At 43.7% G+C, this 26,390-nt stretch overlaps 2 protein-coding genes across 3 annotated transcripts in view; one reads left to right on the plus strand and one right to left on the minus strand.

Annotated features, from left to right (window-relative positions):
• LOC115174051 (ribosome biogenesis protein bop1) overlaps nt 1-26,390 on the plus strand; it is a 90,936-nt gene that overhangs the window by 14,640 nt on the left and 49,906 nt on the right. The gene's annotated exons all lie outside the window — the stretch shown is intronic.
• On the minus strand, nt 15,847-23,264 carry LOC115174053 (basic helix-loop-helix transcription factor scleraxis-like). Its single transcript, XM_029732687.1, has 2 exons — nt 22,163-23,264; nt 15,847-16,609 (listed from the first exon to the last, which is right to left on the minus strand). The coding sequence occupies exons 1-2, from the start codon at nt 22,760-22,762 to the stop codon at nt 16,574-16,576; spliced, it is 636 nt and encodes a 211-aa protein (XP_029588547.1). The 5' UTR covers nt 22,763-23,264; the 3' UTR covers nt 15,847-16,573.

Raw genomic sequence — 26,390 nt, forward strand, 5'->3', positions numbered from 1 at the left:
CTTCTGTCGGTGCACAAGTTATCTATCTACAAACAAACCGACGGATGGTCAAAAATGTTGCTCGTTTATTCTTCTTCTCCTTCCTTTTGTAATAAAGGGCTATTTCCTGTTTCGCGGCGTGAAGGGGGAATACGTGAGACTGCAGCAGCGCCTGTCCGAGGCCTCCTCGCCCGGCAGGAAGGGGCTTTTTCTCCCGCAATTGCTTTTCCATGTGCTCTTTGAGATGAATGAAGACACATTGTGGAATGGGGGGGAAGAGGGAGAGGGAGAGAACCCTGGCTCCCCACTACGCCTCCTTCTTCCTGCCTCTGCATAGCTACTGCTCAACGGGACCTGTGCACAATGCAGGAGAACTCAATTCGGTAGCACACTAGACTAGGAAGGGTGTGCACTTGCGAGTGAGTGAGGGACGGGGAGCGTAGGGGGAAATGCTCAATTGGGAGATTGGCAAACAGAGTTGGCAGGGCTGCCACAGCTCTTAACAGGCTGGGAGTGTTAGTGAGTGCATGTGTGCCCCCTGCCTTGTGCATGTGGCTGTGCTCACTGCGTAGTAGGCTTGTGGCTGTGCTCACTGCGTAGTAGGCTTGTGGCTGTGCTCACTGCGTAGTAGGCTTGTGCGGTATCCAGATGGTAATACCTTCATACCGACCTTGTGCCATACCGGGATATTTGGTAATACCGGCACCTAACACAAGGGACGCTGTTTTCAAACCCCACTAATACTCAGTAAATCGAAGGTTAGCAGTCCTAATAAGTACATGTAAAATCCGATAGAGAATGCTAACGAGCGCATTGCGAACATATTTTATACAGTCTCGGACCTAAACTATACAAGTCCATAATGCTACTCCCAGTTTACAACACAAACCAAATATCAAACAGCAAGGCTCTTGATCCAGGAGGGAATTCTCTACTGATACCAAGTGAATGGTTGATTTTGGAGGAAGTAACTTGCTACTAAATTAGCAAACCAAATGCACAACTGCAGAGCATTTAGCACATTTTAGACTGGTAACTTAATAGTTAGAACATATCTAGCTGGCAAACATTTATGGTGAATGCTGCATGACAGTGAGTGACTCACAAGGCTCTGGTCTCTCGTCGTTGTCTGCTTGTAAACAAACACCACGTGACTGGGGACTACCAATAAGCTTCATAATGAAAAATTGTGAAAGTTGAAATGAACGCCGTCTTCTTTAGCTCCTAACCTATTGAATAAGTTGACTGCGGGTCTTAACTACAAATATTGACATTTGATTAAAAAATGTATTGTTTTGACGGTATTGAAAAACCATCCTGTGTCTTTTTCTAAATACTAGAGGTCGACCGATTATGATTTTTCAACGCCGATACCGATTTATTGGAGGACCAAAAAAGGCTGATACCGATTAATCGGCATATTTTTTTTGGTTTAATTTTTTTAACTTATTTTTTATTTATTTGTAATAATGACAATTACAACAATACTGAATGAACACTTATTTTAACTTAATATAATACATCAATAAAATCAATTTAGCCTCAAATAAATAATGAAACATGTTCAATTTGGTTTAAATAATGCAAAAACAAAGTTTTGGAGACGAAAGTAAAAGTGCAATATGTGCCATTTAAAAAAGCTAACGTTTAAGTTCCTTGCTCAGAACATGAGAACATATGAAAGCTGGTGGTTCCTTTTAACATGAGTCTTCAATATTCCCAGGTAAGAAGTTTTAGGTTGTCGTTATTATAGGAATTATAGGACTATTTCTCTCTATACGATTTGTATTTCAAATACCTTTGACTATTGGATGTTCTTCTAGGCACTTTAGTATTGCCAGTGTAACAGTATAGCTTCCGTCCCTCTCCTCGCTCCTACCTGGGCTCGAACCAGGAACACATCGACAACAGCCACCCTCGAAGCAGCGTTACCCATGTAGAGCAAGGGGAACAACTACTCCAAGTCTCAGAGCAAGTGACGTTTGAAAGGCTATTAGCGTGCACCCCGCTAACTAGCTTAGCCATTTCACATCGGTTACACCAGCCTAATCGCGGGAGTTGATAGGCTTGAAGTCATAAACAGCACAATGCTTGAAGCATTGCGAAGACCTGCTGGCAAACGCACGAAAGTGCTGTTTGAATGAATGCTTACGAGCCTGCTGGTGCCTACCATCGCTCAGTCAGACTGCTCTATCAAATCATAGACTTAATTATAACATAACACACAGAAATACGAGCCTTTGGTCATTAAAATGGTCGAATCCGGAAACTATCATTTTGAAAACAAAACGTTTAATCTTTCAGTGAAATACGGAACCATTCCATATTTTATCTAATGGATGGCATCCCTAAGTCTAAATATTGCTGTTACATTGTACAACCTTCAATGTTATGTCATAATTATGTACAATTCTGGCAAATTAATTACGGCCTTTGTTAGGAATAAGTTGACTTCACACAGTTCAATGAGCCAGGCGGCCCAAACTGCTGCATATACCCTGACTGCTTGCACGGAACGCAAGAGAAGTGACACAATTTCCCTAGTTATAAGAAATTCATGTTAGCAGGCAATATTAACTAAATATGCAGGTTTAAAAATATATACTTGTGTATCGATTTTAAAGAAAGGCATTGATGTTTATGGTTAAGTACATTGGTGAAACGACAGTGCTTTTTTTCGCAAATGCGCTTGTTAAATCATCACCCGTTTGTCGAAGTAGGCTGTGATTCAATGAGAAATGAACAGGCACTGCATCGATTATATGCAACGCAGGACACGCTAGATAACTACACATGGTTGATGATATTACTAGTTTAACTAGTGATTATGTTTGTTTTTTTACAAGATAAGTTTAATGCTAGCTAGCAACTTACCATGGCTTCTTGCAGCCCTCGCGTAACAGGTAGTCAGCCTGCCACGCAGGCTCCTCGTGGAGTGCAATGTAAGGCAGGTGGTTAGAGCGTTGGACTAGTAACCGGAAGGTTGCAAAAACTAATCCCCGAGCTGACAAGGTAAAAATCTGTCGTTCTGCCCCTGAACAAGGCAGTTAACCCACCGTTCCTAGACCGTCATTGAAAATAAGAATGTGTTCTTAACTGACTTGCCTAGTTACATTATTATTTTTTTAATCGGCAAATCGGTGTCCAAAAATACCGATTACCGATTGTTATGAAAACTTGAAATCGGCCCTAATTAATCGGTCGACCTCTACTAAATACCCATAACTGCCCAAGCCTACTGCGTAGCCTCCTGGTTGGTTGTTCTTGTGGCTGTGCTCACAGCGTAGCCTCCTGGTTGGTTGTTCTTGTGGCTGTGCTCACAGCGTAGCCTCCTGGTTGGTTGTTTTTGTGGCTGTGCTCACAGCGTAGCCTGCGTTGATGTTTAGGACATCCATGATGTAGGCCCCCACCTCTAAACTCCCCATCCCAGATCCTGTCTACTTAGTTTGGGTACCCCTGCCAAGCTGCCCCTATGATGATAACTCCAGCATGGTGGGCCTCTTGCATACCTGAGCTCTTGTGGTGCTAGTAGTAGACGGTAGACGTAATGAAATCAGTCATTTTTTTTGTTTCTCTCTCTGTAAAGCTGTTTTTGTGAGACTACGGCTCAAGGGTACATTTACATCACAACATTTCCGTGTTTGGTGCACTCAACTCTTTGACATGGCATAATATCAATTTTAGTGTGTGCATTACTGACGGAGCGGCCAGGGACATGGAGATGCATTTAAACTCTCCACCTGACAACCTTAGATTACCCTGCAATGCTCTGTTGCTTGACTTACCAGCAGTTCCACAGGAACAGAACACAGTTCAGCCGGTCTTTTGAGTCCACCATTCAGTGTAGAACCAACATCCATGGCAAGACGTGAGTTTCCTGAGAGTGAATTGGTATCATCACGCACGGCACACCATCACACGTGCTGTGCTGGGAATAAAATAAATAAATAATACTTTATCATTGGTGAAAAGTTTCCTCACCATGTTTTGGTCAAATCAAGCCTTTTTTCACAACCTCAAGATGGAAGTTCCTTGAATAGCCGGCCTATGTCTAACATCTAGGATATGTTAGGGTTATGTTACTCTGGCTTCTCCGGCATGTGCTGAGACGGCCTACCTTTAAAAAAATAAAAAAATAAATCCCTTGACCCCCCCCCCTCCTATTATTCCAGCCTAATCAACAATAGGACTATTCAGATGTGGACTGGCTTTAATTGTGTGATCCTATCTGTTTCAGGAAGGCTGTTCCTCTGTCAGAACTCTCAGGTGCTCAGGAGCGAGCAGCCTGTAGGAGGTGGCTTATTTTCATTTCATTACCAACCATAACAAACAGGCTCTCTATGTTGTGACGTGTTGGGTGTCCCGTTTAACCATGAGCTAAGAGACCAGACTCGTATTCTCCTCCACGTCCTCCTCCACCCTCCTCTCGGAAATCTGATGAAACCAGATTTTGAAAAGGGGGTTGGAAATAGAGGTACTCATGTCTGGAAGTGAGGTTTTTTTCCCCCCGCAAAATGTTAGTAATCCCAAAGTTTAATTTTGTGATTGGGATGTCTCCAGGTGGTGGTTTCTAATGCCTTCCAGATGGTATCCACCACAATCCCAGTCCAATTCGTGATGGCAGTTAATTTCTTTTAAAGCAGGGATTTTCAGACTCTCTTTCGGACTGGGACTGGCGGCTCTCTGACTGGATGAGGGAGACCAGACCACAGCGTCCTCCTCTTTGTTTTTATTAGCACCTCTGATTGACAGCAGACAGGGAGAGAGTGGTTCTATTTCCAGTGTTGACATCTGGGCCCAGCTAGAGAGGACAGGACACGGTGTGATCTGGACCCAGTGTCCCTTTGACTGAGGAGGTCAAACTCTCCTTTGTCTCTCTCCGCTTTCCCCCCCTCTCTCTGTCACTCTGTCTCCATCTCTCCTCCCTCTCACTTTATCACTCCCTTGCTCTTTTCTTCCCTCCCTCTGTCCTCCGTGCTCAGCCACAATGCGCTGATTGAGCCAGAGTCTCATTGGGAACAGCTTGTTACCTAAAGCAGTCAAAATAAATGTTTTCAGGTTCCTCCTGGGTATAGTAGCTGTGGTAAAATGTAACAAAAACCTGCCTGTGTGGATTAGGAAAAAGAGAGGTGGATATCAACTCTGATTTCAGGAGAGGCTCATTGGCGTGTTTAGCTATCAGTGCTTTAGCAGAGTTTGCTGGCTGTTCCTCAGCTAAACTGAGGCCATGGGCATTGGTCTTAGTCCCTCCATAACTTCTCCCAGGTCCTTCTTCCCCATTATTGAGTTAAGAGCTGTCACGGAGGGCGGTCCATGGTTTCCTCTGGTCGTGTCGCTGCGTTCCAGCAATGAAATCGAATCGATTAAGGGAGCGTGGACCAGGGGGTCTATTTCAACACAACCTTAGCCCAGGAAGAGGCCTGAGGAGCAGGCCTGAACTCACCCCTACTCCCAGTACATTGAGGGTCTACTTCTATTATAAGTCCTAAATGTTCCTGAAGACCAGCACCAATAACTTGGGTGTGAGTGCAGCCTTTTTAAATGGGGAAAGCAGAGGGCCCATACATGTGTGAGACTGGAGAACATGTATGTATGTATGTATGTATGTATGTATGTATGTATGTATGTATGTATGTATGTATGTATGGAGAGGATGTTTCAACGCTGGTCTGGTCATGCCGTGGTTAAACCGATGGCCCCATGCTCTGTACAGACTTCCTCTAGTCTACAGCATTGAACTATGATTCTTTACCCCACTCCTGTTTATTCAATTAATTTCACTCCAACCAACCTCCCTCCCTCCCCAAATATTAAGTATTTTTATATTTTTACAAGCAGTAAAGTCCATGTTGCCGCAAAGGAGTTATGGCCATCCACCGCAAGCCAGGTACATCAGCAGCGGTCGGAGAATGGGGCCTTGCGTTCGACGGCTGAAATGAAATAACCATTGCCAGCCCTCAGCGGCCACTAAAACTTCCTTTATGGAAGTCAATGTAGCCGGCAGGAATGGTGGAAGTGCCGTTGGTTGGTTACGCCTTAACCCAAAGACATAATCAACCCTACTTTTCCAATATCTGCGTCTGATTTCAACTGAAACCCACCGCTTATTCGCTTAGTGGATTATTCCCTTGTTTTTTCTTCTCATTTTATTAGAGGAACAACCAGACCTGACATTTTAAATAGAGTATAGGATCTTTTGTTTCGCTTTTTTCCCCCTCAGCCGTTTTGTTTCTCTCTCACGAAAATGTCATCCAATGAGGAATATATTCTTGTGCTTCGGCAGACACGGCCATGGTTTTTATGAAATGTCTGCTGCGACGCTAGAGTGGTTTTGTTCAAGAATCCATTCTTAAAGATTTATCAAATTGAACCTAATAGAACGTTGGTGGTGATCTGTTTACCAGTATTAGAAGGTAGGATATTCATAAGGATTCCATAAGGAGCCATATAGACCCCTCTGACTACCCCTCTGACTACCCCTCTCATACAGTGTTGCCATCCAGATGGATGTCATAACCAATATTTCTCTCTTTTTGAGGGTGTTAATCTCAATATATTATGAAGCCAACTATTCTGAAGTAGAGTAGTTTTTCCAATCCAACCTGAGTAAAGAAATTCACGTGAATACCATGCCTATCCATACCTATCTGTGACAGAGATTTCCACTTGGGACAACTCATTTTTGTCATTGATTTAAATGGCTTCCGGTCCATAGACTTCTTGGAAATGGTCCGAAGTCTAAACCTCCTCCCAGCCACTTGGTCTCATTTTACCTCCTACAATAGTTAACCCATACCCAGCCAGCATGGAATTTAAGTCCATCCACTTTTTTTTTTTAAATAGTCAAGTCAGTTGACGGCCTACCCCGGCCAAACCCTAACCCGGACGACGCTGGGCCAATTGTGCGCCACCCTATGAGACTCCCAATCACGGCCGGTTGTGATACAGCCTGGAATCAAACCAGGGTCTGTAGTGACACCTCTAGCACTGAGATGCAGTGCCTTAGACCGCCTTGCCACTCGGGAGGCTTTACTCAGTGTGGTCATCTGAATGCAGCTAGCCCTACGGTTGGTGCTGACGTGTTTCACATGGACCCTGAAACAATGTCATGATTGATGGAGTCACCTTAGCAGGTTACCTAGTAGATGCATTCAGTGTCTCCTCAAACAGTCCAATATTGATCAGTGAACGCTGTGCTGCCCTCGGGCCAAACAAAGGACCGTGAGAGGCCTCCGAGGAGAGGACCAGGTCTGCCATTTGTATTGACCGAGAATAAACTACTTACCAAACCGTTCCTGTCCTAGGGACACAAACATTTGCATTCAAGCTCCACTACACTGCTGAAATCAATATGGTGATAAAATGAACAGATAGGTGGTAAATGATGTGGAATCTTGGCCTGTCTCTGCGCTGTCAGCAGGAAATCTCTTTTTAATAGTCTATTTAAGGAGAAGCAGGGATGTGTTTTTCTAAGTCAACGGGGGGGGGGGTGTTGATCCAAAGTCTGGGTGGATTGGGGGGGGGTCTTGAAGTGGCTGGGTGAATCGCGTGCTGCTCCAACAGAGCAAACCTGGGCCGTGGCGCGCCGGGCCCTTGCAGGTGCGCGGAGGTGGGAGGGGGTGTGAGTGTGGGGCTGCCAAAGCAGCCACCTGTCGTTCCGTAGTTTTTAGGACTTCCTTTTCATCCGGTCTTCAGCACAGCTCCCAGTTGGCCCAGTGTGTGTCCTGTTGCCAGAAGGCCTGATTGAAACCAACTGCCAGCGGGGGCTGCCATGTGTTTCAGTTAGAAGGGGGAAGTTCGGAGATGGAGGGGTGGGATTGTGAGGCGAAACCCTGGAGTGGGAAGCGGGGGATGGGGTTTGAGTGAAGAGGGAGTGGGGGGGCAAGCTGAAAGCTTGAAGCTCTCATCTTCTGCACAGCTGAGAGATGAGCTGTCTAGACGGCTTTATTTTTCATTTACACCATGCAGGCTCCCCCCCTCTCAGAGCTGCAGAGTTTCTACACAGAGACTGGGGTTGTAAAAATCTATTACGGTGGCTCTGGGTGAGGAAGAGCGTAGTGTGGCTGAAAAGCTGTCCTCACCTCGATTCCCTTCTGTCTTTATCCTATCTCTCTCTGTTCCTTTTGTAAAAAGTCTTCCCTCTATCTATGTACTCTGGCAACGGCCCTCCATTTTTACCTGAAAATATGCGTTTGTGCCATAGAAACCTATGGTGGTGGCCGTCAGGGCGAAAGTGAATGGAATTGACATCACTGGGATATTGGAGTTTATGGTTAGTTGGGAAATCTGCGTTCTCAGAGGCAAGCAAGCGAGGGAAGGCCTGGTTCTCTTTTTACCCAATGTTTTTCTCTTCTGTCATAACTGCAAGCTTTAGCAGAGTGGAGGGGAAAGGGAAGCTTCAGGGCATCATTAGATATTTAATTTCCAATAAATAACTACTTTCTCTGAATGATGTACCGGACGCTTTCCCCCAGGTGGAAAAACCATTTTCAAATAAACCTGGACGGGCTCGGTCGGAATGCAAAGTTTCCACAAGCCGTACACACTCCAAGGTTAAACGGCGTGTACGAGGATCCTCCAGAGTGTTTATCAAGTTAGCGTGTCGTGCGGTCCTCACAGTGGCCTGGCCTCACTGTGAGGCCTCACACTCAGCCTCACTATGAATAATGAGTGCCTGACCTCGCCGTGACCTCTCTGAAATTGTGGTTTTGCTATTTTGCGAAATAATGAACAGATTTATTTTTATAGGCCCCGGTTCCTACAGTACGACCGTATAGTATAAGACGTTGGAAATGAAAAGTGGGAGGAGGTTGGGACTCCTGGTTTCCTGGTCTCCAGCTGCAGTGTCAGATGAGAGATTCGTCTGGCAGAGCTAAGGGTCTTCTGCGTCGCTAAGTCTGGGTTTCTACACCCCCCTGTGGTTATCCCTAGCCCTGTGTAGGGTAAGCCTCCCACCCCTGGCCTCCCTCACGGTCATCCTCTCATTGGGCTTTGACTGGAGAGGAACCGGCTGATGTTGAACAGAGCTTCTACAGTCTATAGACATGAGTCTCAATGGGCTGGCTGCTAACTGCTAACCATTCCCTAGGCCAGATTGGGACCCATGGGGACTTAGAAGAGACAGACCAACCAACGGCATCATTTCCAACCCCATAGGAAGCTTACTCTGATTCATCATAACTGTCCTCAACGCCATGCAGAGACAGTACTCTCTGGTGTTCATCTGTCTGGGGGGCTTCACTTGTAGTCTGATTATTTCTGTCCTGTACTCTGTCTCTTTGAAGCGCCACAGATTATTCTGTCTGTCTCTACACCAGGAGGCAGAGGAACAGGAGAACAGACAGTATTTTACCACAGATTATTCTGTCTGTCTCTACACCAGGAGGACAGTATTTTACCACAGATTATTCTGTCTGTCTCTACACCAGGAGGCAGAGGAACAGGAGAACAGACAGTATTTTACCACAGATTATTTTGTCTTTCTGTCTCTATAGCAGGAGACTGAGGAACAGGAGTAGATTGTATTTTACTTGGAAGTGTAACAGGTGAAAACCATGTACTTTAAACTTGAAGTAGTAAAATTCTGCCACCCAGTACATTTGCAATGGCTTCCCGGTGTTGGTGCCACAACGTGGGCTGAAGTGATCTCTAGATTTCTCTACACAAAGGAACAGTAGCTAGGTTTCCATCCAATTGGTGACAGATTTTCATGCAAATATTTAAAAAAAAATATCCATCAAGAAAATGTGTGCATATTCCACCAAACGGACTTGTTGTGGATAAAAATCAGTGCGTGATGACATGGTCCACACACAATGTACCATTCACTTCATTTTTACCGAAATGAAAATTCAAAGTAAAATGTGTTCGAAATGATGGTTAGTATATCAATATGAAATGATGGTTAGTATATCAATATGAAATGATGGTTAGTATATCAATATGAAATGATGGTTAGTATATCAATATGAAATGATGGTTAGTATATCAATATGAAATGATGGTTAGTATATCAATATGAAATGATGGTTAGTATATCAATATTTGCGCATCAAGTCGTTTCCACCACCATTTCTCGCATAAATCATTTTACAGATGCAAAGAGAACCCACCGTGGAAACGTGGTCAGTGTCATGTTCTTAATGTCAATTTCACCTTTATTTAACCAGGTAGGCAAGTTGAGAACAAGTTCTCAATTACAACTGCGACCTGGCCAAGATAAAGCAAAGCAGTTTGACACATACAACAACACAGAGTTACACATGGAGTAAAACAAACATACAGTCAATAATACAGTAGAAAAATAAGTCTATATACAAAGCAAATGAGGTGAGATAAGGGAGGTAAAAGGCAAAAAAGGCCATGGTGACAAAGTAAATACAATATAGCAAGTAAAACACTGGAATAGTAGATTTGCAGTGGAAGAAAGTGCAAAGTAGAAATAATGGGGTGCAAAGGCGCTAAATAAATAAATAAATAAATAAATACAGTAGGGGAAGAGGTAGTTGTTTGGGCTAAATTATAGATGGGCTATGTACAGGTGCTGTAATCTGTGAGCTGCTTAAAGCTAACGCAAATGCTGTATGCATCTGGGGCAGCAGGTAGCCTAGCGATTTAGAGAGGCGTGCCAGCAGCTGAAGGGTTGCCAGTTCGAATCCCGGGTCAACAGGAACAATTTGTTGGGAATTGAGCTGGCAAAGGGAGGGTTGCTGGTATCAAATCCTAGATGCCATTGCCTTCCGTTGTGCCCTTGAGCAAGGCACTTAACCCCCCACAACAACAACTCCCTGGGCGCCCAGAGTGGCAGCCCCCCCACACCTCACCAATACCTGTATATGTGGTTGGACGTTCTGTTAAGTTGACTAATAAAGTGAGAGAGCGAGGGAGAATTTTTGCAAAGATAAACAAAATCTCTCGGTTTTCTTTTCTTCCTTTCCAACATGACACTTGAATCTATGGCCCTTTAAACATTACATTGCAAATATTTATTTTAGTTGCCATTAGAAAATGTGCACACGTACACAGAAGGTTAGTGGGTTCGTCCAGATTGTCATGAATGAAAGGAAAAAGAGCAGCTAACCTGGCTCCCAGCGGTCGTGAACATTTTCACATTTAGTTTCCACCGCTGACTGTGACAGGGCTGATGGGTGAGAGTGACAGCAGGGGTCAACCAAGAGGCCAGGCCCCAGCGGGTGGCAGCCCTGGTGGGGGAGAAAGACAGGAGGGAGCAGAGGGTGGCCTGGAGGTCAGGGAGTAGGGAACACACAGCTTTTTCTGGCGAGACCGACAGACTGAGAGAAAGACAGATTGGGAGACAAACCTTTTGGATTAGCTGGGGGGGAGGGGGGGGGTTCTTTAGGGGCGTGGAGACATTACGCGAAAGGGGAAGGAATTCCAGACGTGTGCAGGCTTCCTTTGCAGACAGATGGGATGGTCTGTGCTGGGGGACAGTGTGGGGGGCCGGGGGACAGTGTGGGGGGCTGGGGGACAGGTTGGGAGCTGGGGGACAGTGTGGATGCCAGTGTTCATTTCGTCAACAAATAGTGACTCAAATATTTGTCGACACCTATTTTTATTTGTATTTTTTTACATTTTATTGATGAGACGATAATTTATGGGTCTATTTAGTCACTTAACTAAATTATTTTTCATTTTACTAAAATGAGACGTGACTAAAATCTGACTACTAAATGGACTAGACATTTTTGGAGAGATTGAGAGCTTTTCAGCGGCACAGATGCGCAGTTCTGTTAAGCAGTGGCAAGGACGTGTCCTGCGAACAGCCTACTCAGCTGGTGAGCTGTGAGGAAGCAAGCCGTGAGTGTAGGCAGACCAGCTCTGCCTCCAATTATAGCCTACACATTGCACAGGCGACTCTTGTTTCACCACCAGCCTTCTAGTTAGCATCCCTGGGCCTGGTTAAGAAACACGAGCTGCTTTACAAAAATAAAAACAATAGCAGCATTGAGTTTAATAGTAAAACAACAGTGTAGCTATTTTTTTTATCTCCCTTGAGTAGGCCATGGAAAAGTAAATCAAAGGTTTTGAATTTGTATTCTTGCACAACACTTCCATTTTTTCCCCCCCCCTGCATTTCATATACTGGTTCTGTAGTCAAGTCTCACTCCTTTCCTCAGAAAATGTCTTGATTTTACCGTTCAAAAGACATGAGCTGTAATACCGGCGCTACGTTTTAATCAATCTTACATTGGCGGCTGCATTTTAAATTCCTGAAACATATATCATGGGCCGTTCTAAAACTAGGCTACTTGTGGACCGGATCGTTAACCTTCAATCATGTTACCTCATTAGCTAGCTATAACTAACAACCAGGGGGCGCATTCAGCAGGACGCAACGTTTTGGATCGTTCAGATAGGCGTGTTTGTTCTACATAGAATATTTCTGTCTGAAATGGTGAATATGGAATAAATTCATAGAAATTCTATCAGCAACGTTCAGTAATATTACCAGTAGCCTATATGCAAATACTTGGTGGCACAGAAAGAAAGGAAAATGTATCGCCAACAATTTGACTAAATTCCCCTTGCCTCTACGCTATATCTGACTCGGAAAATAACTTTATTTTCAGTTCATGTGGACCCAGTGACTCAGAGTTGAGCACTTGACCAGGATTCCAGCAGAGTGACTCAGACTTCAGCCATAGGGACTCGTGACTCGGACTCTGGCACAGGGACTTGGGACTCGATTTGAGTTTTAGTGACTTGACTAAATCAATGGGCAAAGCAGTCTTTAGCTTCCGTTGAGCCATTAGCTCCCGGTGAGCCATTAGCACCCGGTGAGCCATTAGCTCACGTTGAGCCATTAGCTCCCGTGCCTACTTGTGGATGTAAATGTGGCTGCAGCGTCTGGGGAACATGGATAACAATGTCAATGACGCAACCGAGTGATGGAGGTGCAACCCATACTACTTAGCCAGTAGTTTGCTGGTGATTGCTCTCTCGCACGCTCTCGCTCTGTATGTTTGTTTTGTATGTGATGTGGGCCGAAATTAGGAATTCCCATGGCCAGATAATTCTTCTATAATATTCTTCCTATATGTTTGTCCCATTGCTGCTGTTGGGAAGAATAGGATCTTATTCAGGAATATATGTTGGTAGGACATATGTTTGTGCACATAAGTCTGATTTTGTTTACTAAAGGTTCGTGAGGCAATGCAAATGTGATGTGACTAAAATTAAAGGACATTAAGTTGACACACATGGCCCACTGTTTTCATCATTTTGCCAATAACTAGACTGTCATTGTTCAAATATCAAAAATGTGACTTAAGACTTAATTGCATTTCAGTCAAAATGATTTAGACTAGAGTAAATCTTTAAAAAAAAGAGTGCCAAAATGAACACTGGTGGGTGCAAGGTGGGAATGGGCTGGGGGATGATCCAATCATCCCTCGCTAACCCACACAGATGACCCTTAACCTCTCTGGGCTATGTGGGACGATTTCGTCCCACCTACGTAACAGCCACTTCAATCCAGTGGCGCGATTTTTGAATCGTTAGAAATGCTATAACTTCAATTTCTCAAACATATGACTATTTCACAGCTATTTAAAGACAAGAATCTCGTTAATCTAACCCCACTGTCCGATTTCAAAAAGGCTTTACAACAAAAGCAAAACATTAGATTATGTCAGCAGAGTACCCAGCCAGAAATAATCACACAGCCATTTTTCAAGCTAGCATATCATGTCACATAAACCCAAACCATATCTAAATGCAGCACTAACCTTTGATGATCTTCATCAGATGACACACCTAGGACATTGTGTTATACAATACATGCATGTCTGTTCAATCAAGTTCATATTTATATCAAAAACCAGCTTTTTACATTAGCATGTGACGTTCAGAACTAGCATTCCCACCGAACACTTCCGGTGATTTTACTAAATTACTCACGATAAACGTTCACAAAAAGCATAACAATTATTTTAAGAATTATAGATACATTACCCCTCTATGCACTCGATATGTCCGATTTTAAAATAGCTTTTCGGATGAAGCACATTTTGCAATAATCTAAGTACATAGCCCGGCATTACAGGGCTAGCTATTTAGATACCCACCCAGTTCAGCCTCCACCAAAATCACATTTCCTATAAGAAAAATGTTCTTACCTTGCTTGTTCTTCATCAGAATACACTGCCAGGACTTCTACTTCAATAACAAATGTTGGTTTGGTCCCAAATAATCCATCGTTATGTTCCAACAGCGACGTTTTGTTCGTGAGTTCTAGAATGCTTCTTCGCGGTGTCGCGCATGGCGCATTGGCGTGTCAAAAATGTCTAAATATTCCATTACCGTACTTCGAAGCATGTCAACCGCTGTTTAAAACCAATTTTTATGCCATTTATGTCATAGAGAAGTGTTAATATTCCGACCGGGAGTATGCATTGAGCCTAAACAGCCGAATAAAATTTCTCCTCAGAAGCGACTCATGCACGCGCATCATTGAAAGGTCCTCCGAGCATCCACTTACAAAAGGCGATAATATATTTCAACCTGAGGTTCCCTCGTAAACCTTCAGTTATTTCGCGGGCTCTGAGAGCCTATTGGAGCCCTGGGAATTGTCACGTTACAGCTAAGATCCTTACTTTTCAATAAAAAGAGGTAAGACGCACGACTCCTTGTCAGACAGGGTACTTCCTGCTTGAAGCCTTGTCAGGTTTTTGCCTGCCATAGGAGTTCTGTTATACTCACAGACACCATTCAAACAGTTTTAGAAAATTCAGAGTGTTTTCTATCCAAACCTGAACAATAATATGCATATTCTAGCTTCTGAGTTGGTGTAGGAGGCAGTTAAAAATGGGAACATATTTTTTCCAAAATTCTCAATACTGCCCCCTATACCAAAGAGGTTAAAAGGCCCTAGCAACCGGGGCTGTGGCACCCTGTAGCCCTCCCCCCTTAGTGTGTTAGTCTGTAGAGACGGTAGCTTACTCCTGGGCTGTGGCACCCTGTAGCCCTCCCTCCTTAGTGTGTTAGTCTGTAGAGACAGGAGCTTACTCCTGGGCTGTGGCACCCTGTAGCCCTCCCTCCTTAGTGTGTTAGTCTGTAGAGACAGTAGCTTACTCCTGGGCTGTGGCACCCTGTAGCCCTCCCTCCTTAGTGTGTTAGTCTGTAGAGACAGTAGCTTACTCCTGGGCTGTGGCACCCTGTAGCCCTCCCTCCTTAGTGTGTTAGTCTGTAGAGACAGGAGCTTACTCCTGGGCTGTGGCACCCTGTAGCCCTCCCTCCTTAGTGTGTTAGTCTGTAGAGACAGGAGCTTACTCCTGGGCTGTGGCACCCTGTAGCCCTCCCTCCTTAGTGTGTTAGTCTGTAGAGACAGGAGCTTACTCTTGTCTCTACGGACTAACAGGAGGCTGCACAAATCACCTGGCTGATTCGAAAAACAAATGTTCTGTTTGTTTCAGTTGTCGAGTTCTTTACTGGCCAGTCTAGTTTTCAATAGTTGCAATATGATATTTTTGTTGAAGAAGCTAGATGTGGTCTTAGAAAAATCCCAGTCCCATTTCAGTTATCTCTCCAGTATAATAAGGGTTTGAGTGAACAGCTGTGTGCGTGAGTAGTGAGGTGTGGGAAAGACGGTAATCTAGCTGGAGAGAGAGAAGGTTGTGCTTCCTTCCTTATCACGTCACTGTTTTTATAGCTGTTTGTAGTGCTATAAGATCCTCTTGACCTGATTGGTGTTTGTTTTGACCTGTACTAGTGTTCCATACAGTACATCGTCAAACCCATCAGCAAAAAAAGATTTATCGCCCTAAGGGCCAGACTTCAAATATCTAGAAATTTAATTTTGGGTATTGCAAAATAACAATAAAATAAAGAAAACTTACATGTTTGAAATAAATGTAATTAATTCATAAGCATATTTATTTATTCACATGAATTTTAACACAAGCATCATTGAACAGCATATCAAATAGCATCAAGCCGCTGCATGTTGTCCTATCATCTTCAGGAGAAAGGCAGTTGTCCATGGGGGTAGAAACTCACTGTCCAGAACACATTTCAAGTGAAAGCTGTTATATATTTGGCTTGTGGAACAGTTTGGTCATTTTCCAGGAAGTAACCTGATAGCCAATCATCAGTTCCTGTTTGGCCTTCCCTTGTCCTTAAAGTCCCTCCTTACCACACCTTTAAGTAACTGTGGCGCTTCTCAGAGTCCGTCTCGTGCAGAGGCTGTTGTGGTTCTAAGGTTTCAGCATTATCAGTCTACGTATGCAGACGTTCTCCGGTAAAGAAACAATAAGACATTTTTGGTGTTCTCTTCAAGTCTTTTGTGAGGTCATGGAATCGGAAGTGTAGAATGTTTTTTTTTTTTAGAGGAGAAATTATTCTTGATACCCCCCTTTGAGTCAGGGCATGCTTCCACCGTCCAAGAAGTCCCACCGTCTCTTTCAATCAAACATGATTACCTCTTCAGAAACTAAACTTAGCAGTTCTGAGTTAGAAAAAAATAATGTTTTTTGGGGGGCATATAATTAAATACCGATTTGATATTTATGTACACTGTAAGTGTGTCAAGTTTTTGGTCCACAGTTCTGGTCCATATTCTGTCGTCCTCCAGATATTAACTTCTTAGAGCATTTTTTTGCCTGTCTTTGCTCTGAAAGTAAGAAGAAAAACAGTTAGAATTTCTAGTCAGCTCTTTATAGTCAACAATGCAAAACACTGATGTGAAGAATACATTTCCTGGATTGATTCTAACTCCTAACAATTTTACAATACACTTATTGATGAGGTAAGTAAAGAAAATAAATTGTTGAATTTCTTTTGTATAAAGTCTGACATTTGTCCTTTGAGTGAGTACACTGCTCGCTACTGTCAGTCTGGCCTAGTTCTAGTCTAACCCCCAATGAGTGTTTTTTTTATGTTTTATTTATTTGACCTTTTATTTAACTAGGCAAGTCAGTTAAGAACAAATTCTTATTTACAATGACTACCTACCCCGGCCAAACCCGGACGACGCTGGGCCCTATGGGACTCTCAATCGCGGCCAGATGTGATACAGCCTGGATACAGCCTGGATAATGCCCACTGGTCCAGGCTGCTGTGGAGGCTGTGTGGACTGGGGATGGATGTGTGGACTGGATGTGGATGTGTGGACTGGGGATTGATGTGTGGACTGGGGATTGATGTGTGGACTGGGGATGGATGTGTGGACTGGGGATGGATGTGTGGACTGGGGATGGATGTGTGGACTGGGGATGGATGTGTGGACTGGGGATGGATGTGTGGACTGGGGATGGATGTGTGGACTGGGGATGGATGTGTGGACTGGGGATGGATGTGTGGACTGGGGATGGATGTGTGGACTGGGGAGGGATGTGTGGACTGGGGAGGGATGTGTGGACTGGGGAGGGATGTGTGGACTGGGGATGGATGTGTGGACTGGGGATGGATGTGTGGACTGGGGATGGATGTGTGGACTGGATGTGGATGTGTGGACTGGGGATGGATGTGTGGACTGGGGAGGGATGTGTGGACTGGGGATGGATGTGTGGTCTGGGGAGGGATGTGTGGACTGGGGATGGATGTGTGGACTGGGGATGGATGTGTGGACTGGATGTGGTTGTGTGGACTGGATGTGGTTGTGTGGACTGGATGTGGTTGTGTGGACTGGGGATGGATGTGTGGACTGGGGATGGATGTGTGGACTGGGGATGGATGTGTGGACTGGGGATGGATGTGTGGACTGGGGATGGATGTGTGGTCTGGGGCTGTAGCATTGCCATGGGGAGGTATGATGTCTGTGGCTTTTTTTCTATTTTATTTTTTAGTGCCACTTTAAAGTCGCAAATTCTTCAGCTCCAGGGATCACTTACACCCAACTAATAGGATTTTTGTTTAACATTTGTTTTTCATATCCTGTATAACACATTGTAAAGATGTATAGGGCTAATTCTGCTGCAGCAGGTGAAACGTGAGGCTTTGTTGATTTGAACTTGCAGCTTTTTCTCTCTCCTATTTTTAAAAGGCTTCCACTTTGTTTGTACAGTATCTAATGACATGGGAAGGTTTTGTTGTTTTCACGAACACAAGCAACACAACATATTACATTTCCACAGACACAGAAGCCGATCTGTTTTTCTCTCCTCAGTTGTCACCTCAGGCTTCATTCTTTAGGCAAATATTTGGTTTGGTCTCGGCCTGACGGGTAACGTTGGCAGATTGGTTCAAGATTACAATGGAGGCACTTGTCAGCTGCTCTCACTGCTGGCCTGCGTGTGGGTGTGTAGATTTTCAGACATGTAACTCAAGCCCTAACAGACGATTCATCTGTTTGGGTTATTAAACGCAGCCCTCTTCTGTTCATCCTAACTATTCTGTGTGACTTCTTTACACCCTCTGTTTTGTCTTTGGACAAAAGTTGGACGTGATATTGCGTATTATTGAACAACTTGTTGGACAGGTGTTTGTGGGTGGATGTTTGTGGGTGGGTGTGAGTGAAAGTGTCAATTTTTATTATCACATGGGATTATTTTACAGTTGGCCCGTAGATTGAAGATGAGATATTTCAAGTGCTCTTTTTGTTCTAGCTTGCTCCTCAGCCCACTGTTTGGTTCACACTGGATAATTTCATAATGTGTTACATGTTCACACTGATTGGCTCCTGTTGCAGGGAGAAACGCTGCTCTAATAACTTCCATATGGCTGTAATGAAGGAACTCAAGATAATTACAGTACATATGAGCCTTGGGCTGCCAGGCTAGCGCATGGCTTTGGGAGTGGACTCTGAGGCTGACTGACTATACTCAATTAGTAATCCATTGGGTTACCCTCAGTCCCAGTACACAGAGAGAACTCGCCAAGTCCTTTCCCCTGCACTCCTCAAAACCGTTCCTGCACACGTACCGTCCATTTGACTAGGGTTTGTCTGCCCCTGTGTGTCCCGTTATGCAATCCCCTCGCCGTCCTTCATAACCCCTGTCTTCACCTGCTACAGCTATTAGGGAGAAGGAATGCTCCCTTTTCTAACGGACTGTGCTTTGCAGCCCCCAACGAAAGAGGGGGTGGGGGAGAAACGGCCTCAATTTTGGTGAATTTCTGACTTATGTCTACTTATGGGGGCTGTAGTTGAAGTGTGCTTTTACACAATGAATTAGCTGTCAATAGAAATGGAAGATGTAAAATGTTTCGTGATGGTCTGACTCATATTGGGGGGGGTGTGTGTGTGTGTGTGTGTGTGTAAGCATAAGATATTTAGCTCGTCTATGTTACATAGAATATTATATATTCCACTCAGTCCAAGCAAGTGAAATCTGTGCCAGTTGGAAAACATTGTATCTGATAAGATCACAAACACACACATCTGTTAGCCACTAATTGATAACTGTGTGTGTGTGTGTGTGTGTGTGTGTGTGTGTGTGTGTGTTTTTTTACACAAATTTGCCTTTGACTTCAGTGGCAGGAAAAAGCTTAGATAATTCAGTGTGAATGTATGACTTTGTGTCTCTCTGTTGATATAAAATGTTTGATATGATGACTGATCCGAGGAGTAGATTATAAAAGACCACATTGGAGCACGTTGAGTCCAAAACACTAACAGGTGATATCCGAACACTATGCTCATTTATTAATGAAGCATCTTCTAGATCAGACAACAACTCTGGAGTGGTGTACTTCTTCACCATCCTGTCCTCAATTTGTTCTGTCAGAATTGGGAAACTGTTTTGGCAACAAAGCGTTCCGTCCATTTTAATGTGTTCTACAATACCTCAATGGGTTCCTCATTTTATTTTCATCTTTCTTTAGAAAGTATAAAGAAATGTGTTGGCCGAGCAATGCCTTTCACAGAGTAATGAGCGCTAAGTACGGGTAAAGAGTAATGCCTTTCACAGAGTAATGAGCGCTAAGTACGGGTAAAGAGCAATGCCTTTCACAGAGTAATGAGCGCTAAGTACGGGTAAAGAGCAATGCGTTTCACAGACTAATGAGCACTAAGTACGGGTAAAGAGTAATGCCTTTCACAGAGTAATGAGCGCTAAGTACGGGTAAAGAGCAATGAGCGCTAAGTACGGGTAAAGAGCAATGAGCGCTAAGTACGGGTAAAGAGCAATGCGTTTCACAGAGTAATGAGCACTAAGTACGGGTAAAGAGTAATGCCTTTCACAGAGTAATGAGCGCTAAGTACGGGTAAAGAGCAATGAGCGCTAAGTACGGGTAAAGAGCAATGAGCGCTAAGTACGGGTAATGAGCGCTAAGTACGGGTAAAGAGTAATGAGCGCTAAGTACGGGTAATGAGCGCTAAGTACGGGTAATGAGCGCTAAGTACGGGTAAAGAGAGTAGTGCGGTTTGGAGCGGGTCGCTTCGATTCTGAAGCCTCAACTACAAAGCTGGGGCCCAATCTGTTTCAGATATCGTCCCGGCTCAGCCCTCTTATAGACGGGCCTTTCATTCAGAAAACGCAAACTGCCATTATCTCATTTGCTGCTTTGTTCTGCCTCACTGAAATCAATGAAATGGAGGAATAGAATTGCTTCCAGTCAAGGCGAATGTTGTCCATTAGTTTTTATTTGATTCATTGTGAGACTCTTGCATCTCTGTTGCCTCCATGCTCTTTTAAAGGCCTTTTGTAGCCGTGAATAAATTGGAAGGCGTCTGCAGAGCATTACATTAATAATTGGCTTTAACTTGAATTAGTTTGATGGATTGATTTATGATTCACTCTGTGGCGACACTGTAACTAGGTTGATCCAGATATGGTTCATGGGGGAGCGGGCTTGTGCTATTACACTTGTGAGTAGGGCATAGTTTTTCTCTTAGATTTGTCCGGGGTCAGGAGTTGACTTATCACTTTCTTTCATCATAAAAGAAAAATAGCTCATTTCCAGTACATTTCATTATATGAACCAGTGAAGAATACGGTAGGGTTCTGTGGATGTGCTAATCATCATCTCTAGTGAGCTGGTGGTGTTGTCCAGAATGACAAGTCATTATAGTCTTCATCATTATTTATTTTGGAAGCCGGAGGGGGACGGTTGTTAACATTGTTATTAATTGGAGACCTAAGAAGAGCCTTAGGTCAAAACAGGATGTGTGTAGAAATCGCTCAGAATGGCTCACTGGCAGATTTGGCAATACAGCAGATGTTCCCAGAATGCTTTGGACCTGCCATCTACCTCTTGGTAAGCGCGTAACCATAATCTTATGTTGTGACTTTGTTCCACCAGGAGCTAAAAGTAAGTCAAGTGTCTTCTTTTTTTAAGTTTAGGCTATTTGTCATTTTAGAGGCCTAACAAATCACTCAAACCACATTCAGCTCTAAATACATTGTAGACTCCGGGCTTTTTCATCTGTGCTTTTTTCAATGAAATGGGTTTTGGACGTGCTTCAAGTTTTCTGAGGGTAGAATACATATTGTGGTGGTTATATACCGAACCAAAAATGTTCCAGTGTCATGGTTGACTCTAATTATTTTGGGCGTATGGTGTATTTCAAGTTTGAAAGCTGCTTTGCTCTTGTGAGTTGAAATTACAGTTTCCCCCTCTGGTTTTGGTTATTGTTTCCCATGCTGTGATTTAGGGTTTTATTTTGAATTCGGTGTGGTGTTGGCTTTATGAGCCAGAGTCTGCCCAGGCGTATGCTGAGGAAGAGAGATGGATGTGTTTGTGTTCACTGTGACAGTACCTTGTTAATTTTCCGTTAGCCTCGGTTCAGTCGGTCTCTCACTACTCAGACCAAAGAGACAATGGGAAGTGCTACTGAATGCCGGCACCAAATTGAGAAGTCTGGGAGAATTGTCTTGGAGTTGGGTCTAACTGTTAGGTTTAGTTGAAGCTTGCCTACTGAGCCTCCTCATCTCACTGTCTCGGAGTATTGAGGGGCTGTTCTCTTACTCCTTGGGACAGCAGAGACCATATTATACTCTTTAAATTCACATTTTGAAAAGGTTTCTTTTTTTGTGGGTGAAATTTTCTAAAGGTTGCTTGTCTTCGAGTAAGTTTGAAAGCTTTTTTTAGTCTGAAATGTTTTTAAAGAATCATATAGGAACAACCATTCACTAAACCATGAAGCGTCATAAGTAAAACTCCCACTTGCTGGATATTACTGCCCTGAAGAGATTGGAGTTGTGTGGTGTTTTGTTGTCCTAGTTGTGACACGATGGCAAATGCATGGTGAGGATAGATGGGACATCTACAGCCAAACTCAACTCACCATTTTCCTCTGGTTGCTGAGGCAGAAGGTGCAGATCTGTTTGGGCTGTGAGTTCTCTGCGTCGCGGCCTGGCGATCCATGGTGATTTAGGTAGTGAGCAGAGGAGGTTGCTCCACCGTGGCAGGGCTGCCCGTCCCCACACATCTCCCCAACCAGCAGCACGTTGCCCAGGTGGGAGATGTAGCTGGACGCCAGCCGCAGTGTCTCGATCTTGGACAGCTTCCTGTCGGCCGGTTCGGTGGGGATAAGGGTCCTCAGGGCGGTGAAGGCCGTGTTCACACTGTTGGTGCGGTCCCGCTCTCGAGCGTTAGCTGCGTTGCGTTGCCGTGGCAGCCCGCTCGTCGGAGAGATGGATCCATCTGAGACCTGGAGGTGTGACATCTGGGGCGGAAGCTGACCCCCTCCCAGACGGCCCGCTCCGACGCTTCCAGGTTTCCTTTTGCGGCCCCCGACCTTTATGTCATAACCTCTGGCGTCCAGCCTGAAGGAGCGTTCGTCGGAGCCCGAGCTCTCGTTGCCGTTCTCTTCGTCCTCAGACAGCATGGAGATGTCGGAGTACAGGTACCGGCTGGGCGCCGGCCGCACCATGGCGAAGGACATCGTCAACGTTACCGTGCTCTGCTGTTCCACCAATTAGCTAACTCGAGCTCTGCTGTTCCACCAATTAGCTAACTCTAGTTCTGCTCTGGGCTTTGTTTACTACTGTGACACCTGGACTCCCCACTGCTGCTCACACATGCATGGACAGTTAAATGATAACACAGGAAATAAGTTACAAGTTTTACCTCAGTATACTTTCCTAAGTCCTTAGCTGCCAGTGCACTACAGTCCAGTATCACAGGCTCCTCTGTCATTAGAGTCCCATGTAGAGTTTGGACTTTTCCTTTGGTGGGAAAACCGAAACCAAATGGCTGAATGGCAGGTTTCACTGTGTCTTTCTCAGGTCCTCTTAGGATATGGTTGGTCTTTCTTTATTTCTCTCTTGCTCTCTCCTCTCAGATCGTCTGTCTCCCTCAACTCAGTTCCACATCTGTCCCTCGCGCTTTCTCTCTTACCCTCCCTCCTGCTCTCTCTCCCAGTGCTCAGATCCACGTGTGGTTTCTGTCTGAACGTTTCAGTATGGTTGTGCTTTATAGCCAGTGGGAGTGTCTGGTGCTACCTCCCCCTTCCCTCTTTCTCTCCCTCCTTCACTCCGTATGCAAATGTCCCAGCTGGCTGTGGGAGCTTTGGGAGGGAGGGAGTCCAGCAGAGTGTGGATCTACTATCTGCAACTTTCTGCTTCCTTATTTTTAACACTTACAATACTGGATCTTCCATATTTAAAGGTGGAATATGCAGAAATCGCTCCACCAAATTCTAAAATGTTGCCTAATTTCAGTTTGTGACAAAACAAGCAATGTAGCGAATTGTTTTACCACTGTGAAATATCTTTTCAATAAACAAAAATATTGTATTTTCAGCTGTTTGAAGCTGGTGTACAAAACTGAACGTAAAAGACATAAAAACGAAACTTAAGAATGGGAAGCATAGAAATAGCACACACAGAAAAGATTTACCACTTTGTAGACTTAATTTCAATGACAGATACAGTGCCTTGAGAAAGTAGGGGTTGCAGGTAGCCTAGTGGTTAGAGTGTTGGACCGGAAGGTTGCAAGATCAAATCCCGGAGCTGACAAGGTAAAAATCTGTCGTTCTGCCCCTGTACAAAGCCGTTAACCCACTGTTCCTAGGCCGTCATTGAAAAATAAGAATTTGTTCTTAACTGACTTGTCTAGTTAAATAAAGTATTCACACCCCTTGTCTTTTTCCACATGTTGTTGTGTTACAGCCTGAATTTAAAATGAATGAAATTGAGATTTTATGTCACTGGCCTATGCACAAAATACCCCATAATGTCAAAGTGGAATTATGTTTTTATTTTATTTTTACAAATACGTTTTAAATGTCTTGTTAATAGGTATTCAATCCCTTTGTTGTGGCAAGCCTAAATAAATTCAGGAGTAAAAATGTCCTTAACTATTTGCATGGACTCTCACTCTGTGATGATTTCAGTATTACTACCTCATCTCTGTACCCCACACATGCAATTATCTGTAAGTTCCCTCAGTTGAGCAGTGTATTTTAAACAAAGATTCAACCACAAAGACCAGGGAGGTTTCCAATGCCTCACAAAGGGCACTTATTGGTAGATGTGTAAAAATTACACTTTGATGTATCAATACACCCAGTCACTACAAAGATACAGGCATCCTTCTTAACTCCATTGCTGGAGATGAAAGGAAACTGCTCAGGAATTTCACCATGTTACCAATGGTGACTTTAAAACCGTTACAGAGTTTAATGGCTGTGATAGGAGAAAATTGAGGATGGATCAACAACATTGTAGATACTCCACAATACTAACCTAAATGACAGAGTGAAAAGATGGAATCCTGTACAGAATAAAACATGTTTTAGAATATTTATCTTGTTTGCAATAAGGCAGCAAAGTAAAACTGCTAAAAATGTGTCAAAGAAATGTACTATGTCCTGAATACAAAGCATTATGTTTGGGGCAAATCCAACACATCACGAAGTACCACTCTTCATATTTTCAAGCACGGTGGTTGCTGCATCATGTTATGTGTCATCATAACATGCTTGTCATCGGCAAGGACTAGGTATGGCAAGGATAAAAATAAACGGAATAGAGCTAAGCACAGGCAAAATCCTAGAGGAAAACCTGGTTGTCTGCTTTCCAACAGACACTAGGAGATAAATTCACCTTTCATCAGGACAATAACTTAAAACACAAGGCTAAATATACACTGGAGTTGCTTACCAAGGCAACATTGAATGTTCCTGAGTGGTCTAGTTACAGTTTTGACTTAAATCGCCTTAAATCTATGGCAAGACTTGAACATGGCTGCCTAGCAATAATGTGCAAATATTGTACAATCCAGGTGTGGAAAGCTCTTAGAGCCTTACCCAAAAAGACTCACATCTGTAATCGCTGCTGAAGGTGATTCTGACATGTATTGACTCCGGGTTGCGAATACTTAAGTAAATTAGATATTTATGCATTTCATTTTCAATAAATTTGCTTAAATATAGAAAAACAAGTTTTCACTTTGTCATTATGGGTATAGATGGGTGAGAGCGAGAAATCAATTTAATCCATTTTGAATTCATACTGTAACACAACAAAATGTGGAATAAGTCGAGGGGTATGGATACTTTCTGATATCACATTTCTATGTGAATTTGGTCAGGTTGCCCAAAAAGTTACATAATGCAGCTTTAGCCATTCCAATACTGGATCTTCCTGATTGAACCCTTCCAATACTAGATCTTCCTGATTGAACCCTTACAATACTTACAATAAAATAAATGAATACAAATAAATCTTCCTGAAACCAGTGCGTGAACGAGGGAGTCAGGTTGTTTTGTGTTGAGGAGCGGCTGCTCTGGGCTTTCTCTCTTACTGACAGATTGTGTGTGAGTGCTGGACACACACCGGGTGTCTCATAAGAAGCCCATAAAAATCCTGCAAAGTTCAAGATGGATTAAATGTCAGCGGTTCAAAGTGGGAATCCCTTTCCTCATCTTTTTTTCTTTCCCTAAATTTGGTGCATAGCCCCTAAATTACCCCCAATGCTGTCAGGCTGGGAGCTGAAACCTCTTACTTAGCTAGACAATGTGTCATCATTCAGCTCCATCTCTTCCCTCCATCAATGTTTTCCTCCCTATGACAGAGTGATTTGTTTTGGTGTTTTATTTAGGTAGTGAAAGGACTTTACTCCCACTGTAAAGACCTGATGCTGTCACCGTGTCTACACAGCTCCTCTAGTTTAGGTCCAACCCCCACAAGACTGATGCTGTTACTGTGTCTATACTGGTTCCACCACACTGTGGTGGGAGTGAGTTGTTTCCATTTATGAGTTCCTGTGTTAAACCCGGACTGGATCCATTTAGTCATGCTGCTTGAAGCAAAAATATACAATCTGGTCCAGAGGGACTATAGGTCAGGTAGTTTGCCTAGCACACCTGTTTGTCACTGAATCATCCCGTGGCAGAAAGACGAATGGAAGAACCTTTCTCAAGATTAATTGTTAGGTTTGCACAAATACAGTGCATTCGGAAAGTATTCAGACCCCTTGACTTTCAATATTTTGTTACATTACAGCCATATTCTAAAATGGAATTGAAAAAAAAATGTTTTTAGACAGGTTTTTCGAATTAAAAAATA

This window comes from Salmo trutta, chromosome 34 (genome assembly GCF_901001165.1).
Source record: "Salmo trutta chromosome 34, fSalTru1.1, whole genome shotgun sequence".
NCBI lineage: Eukaryota > Metazoa > Chordata > Actinopteri > Salmoniformes > Salmonidae > Salmo > Salmo trutta.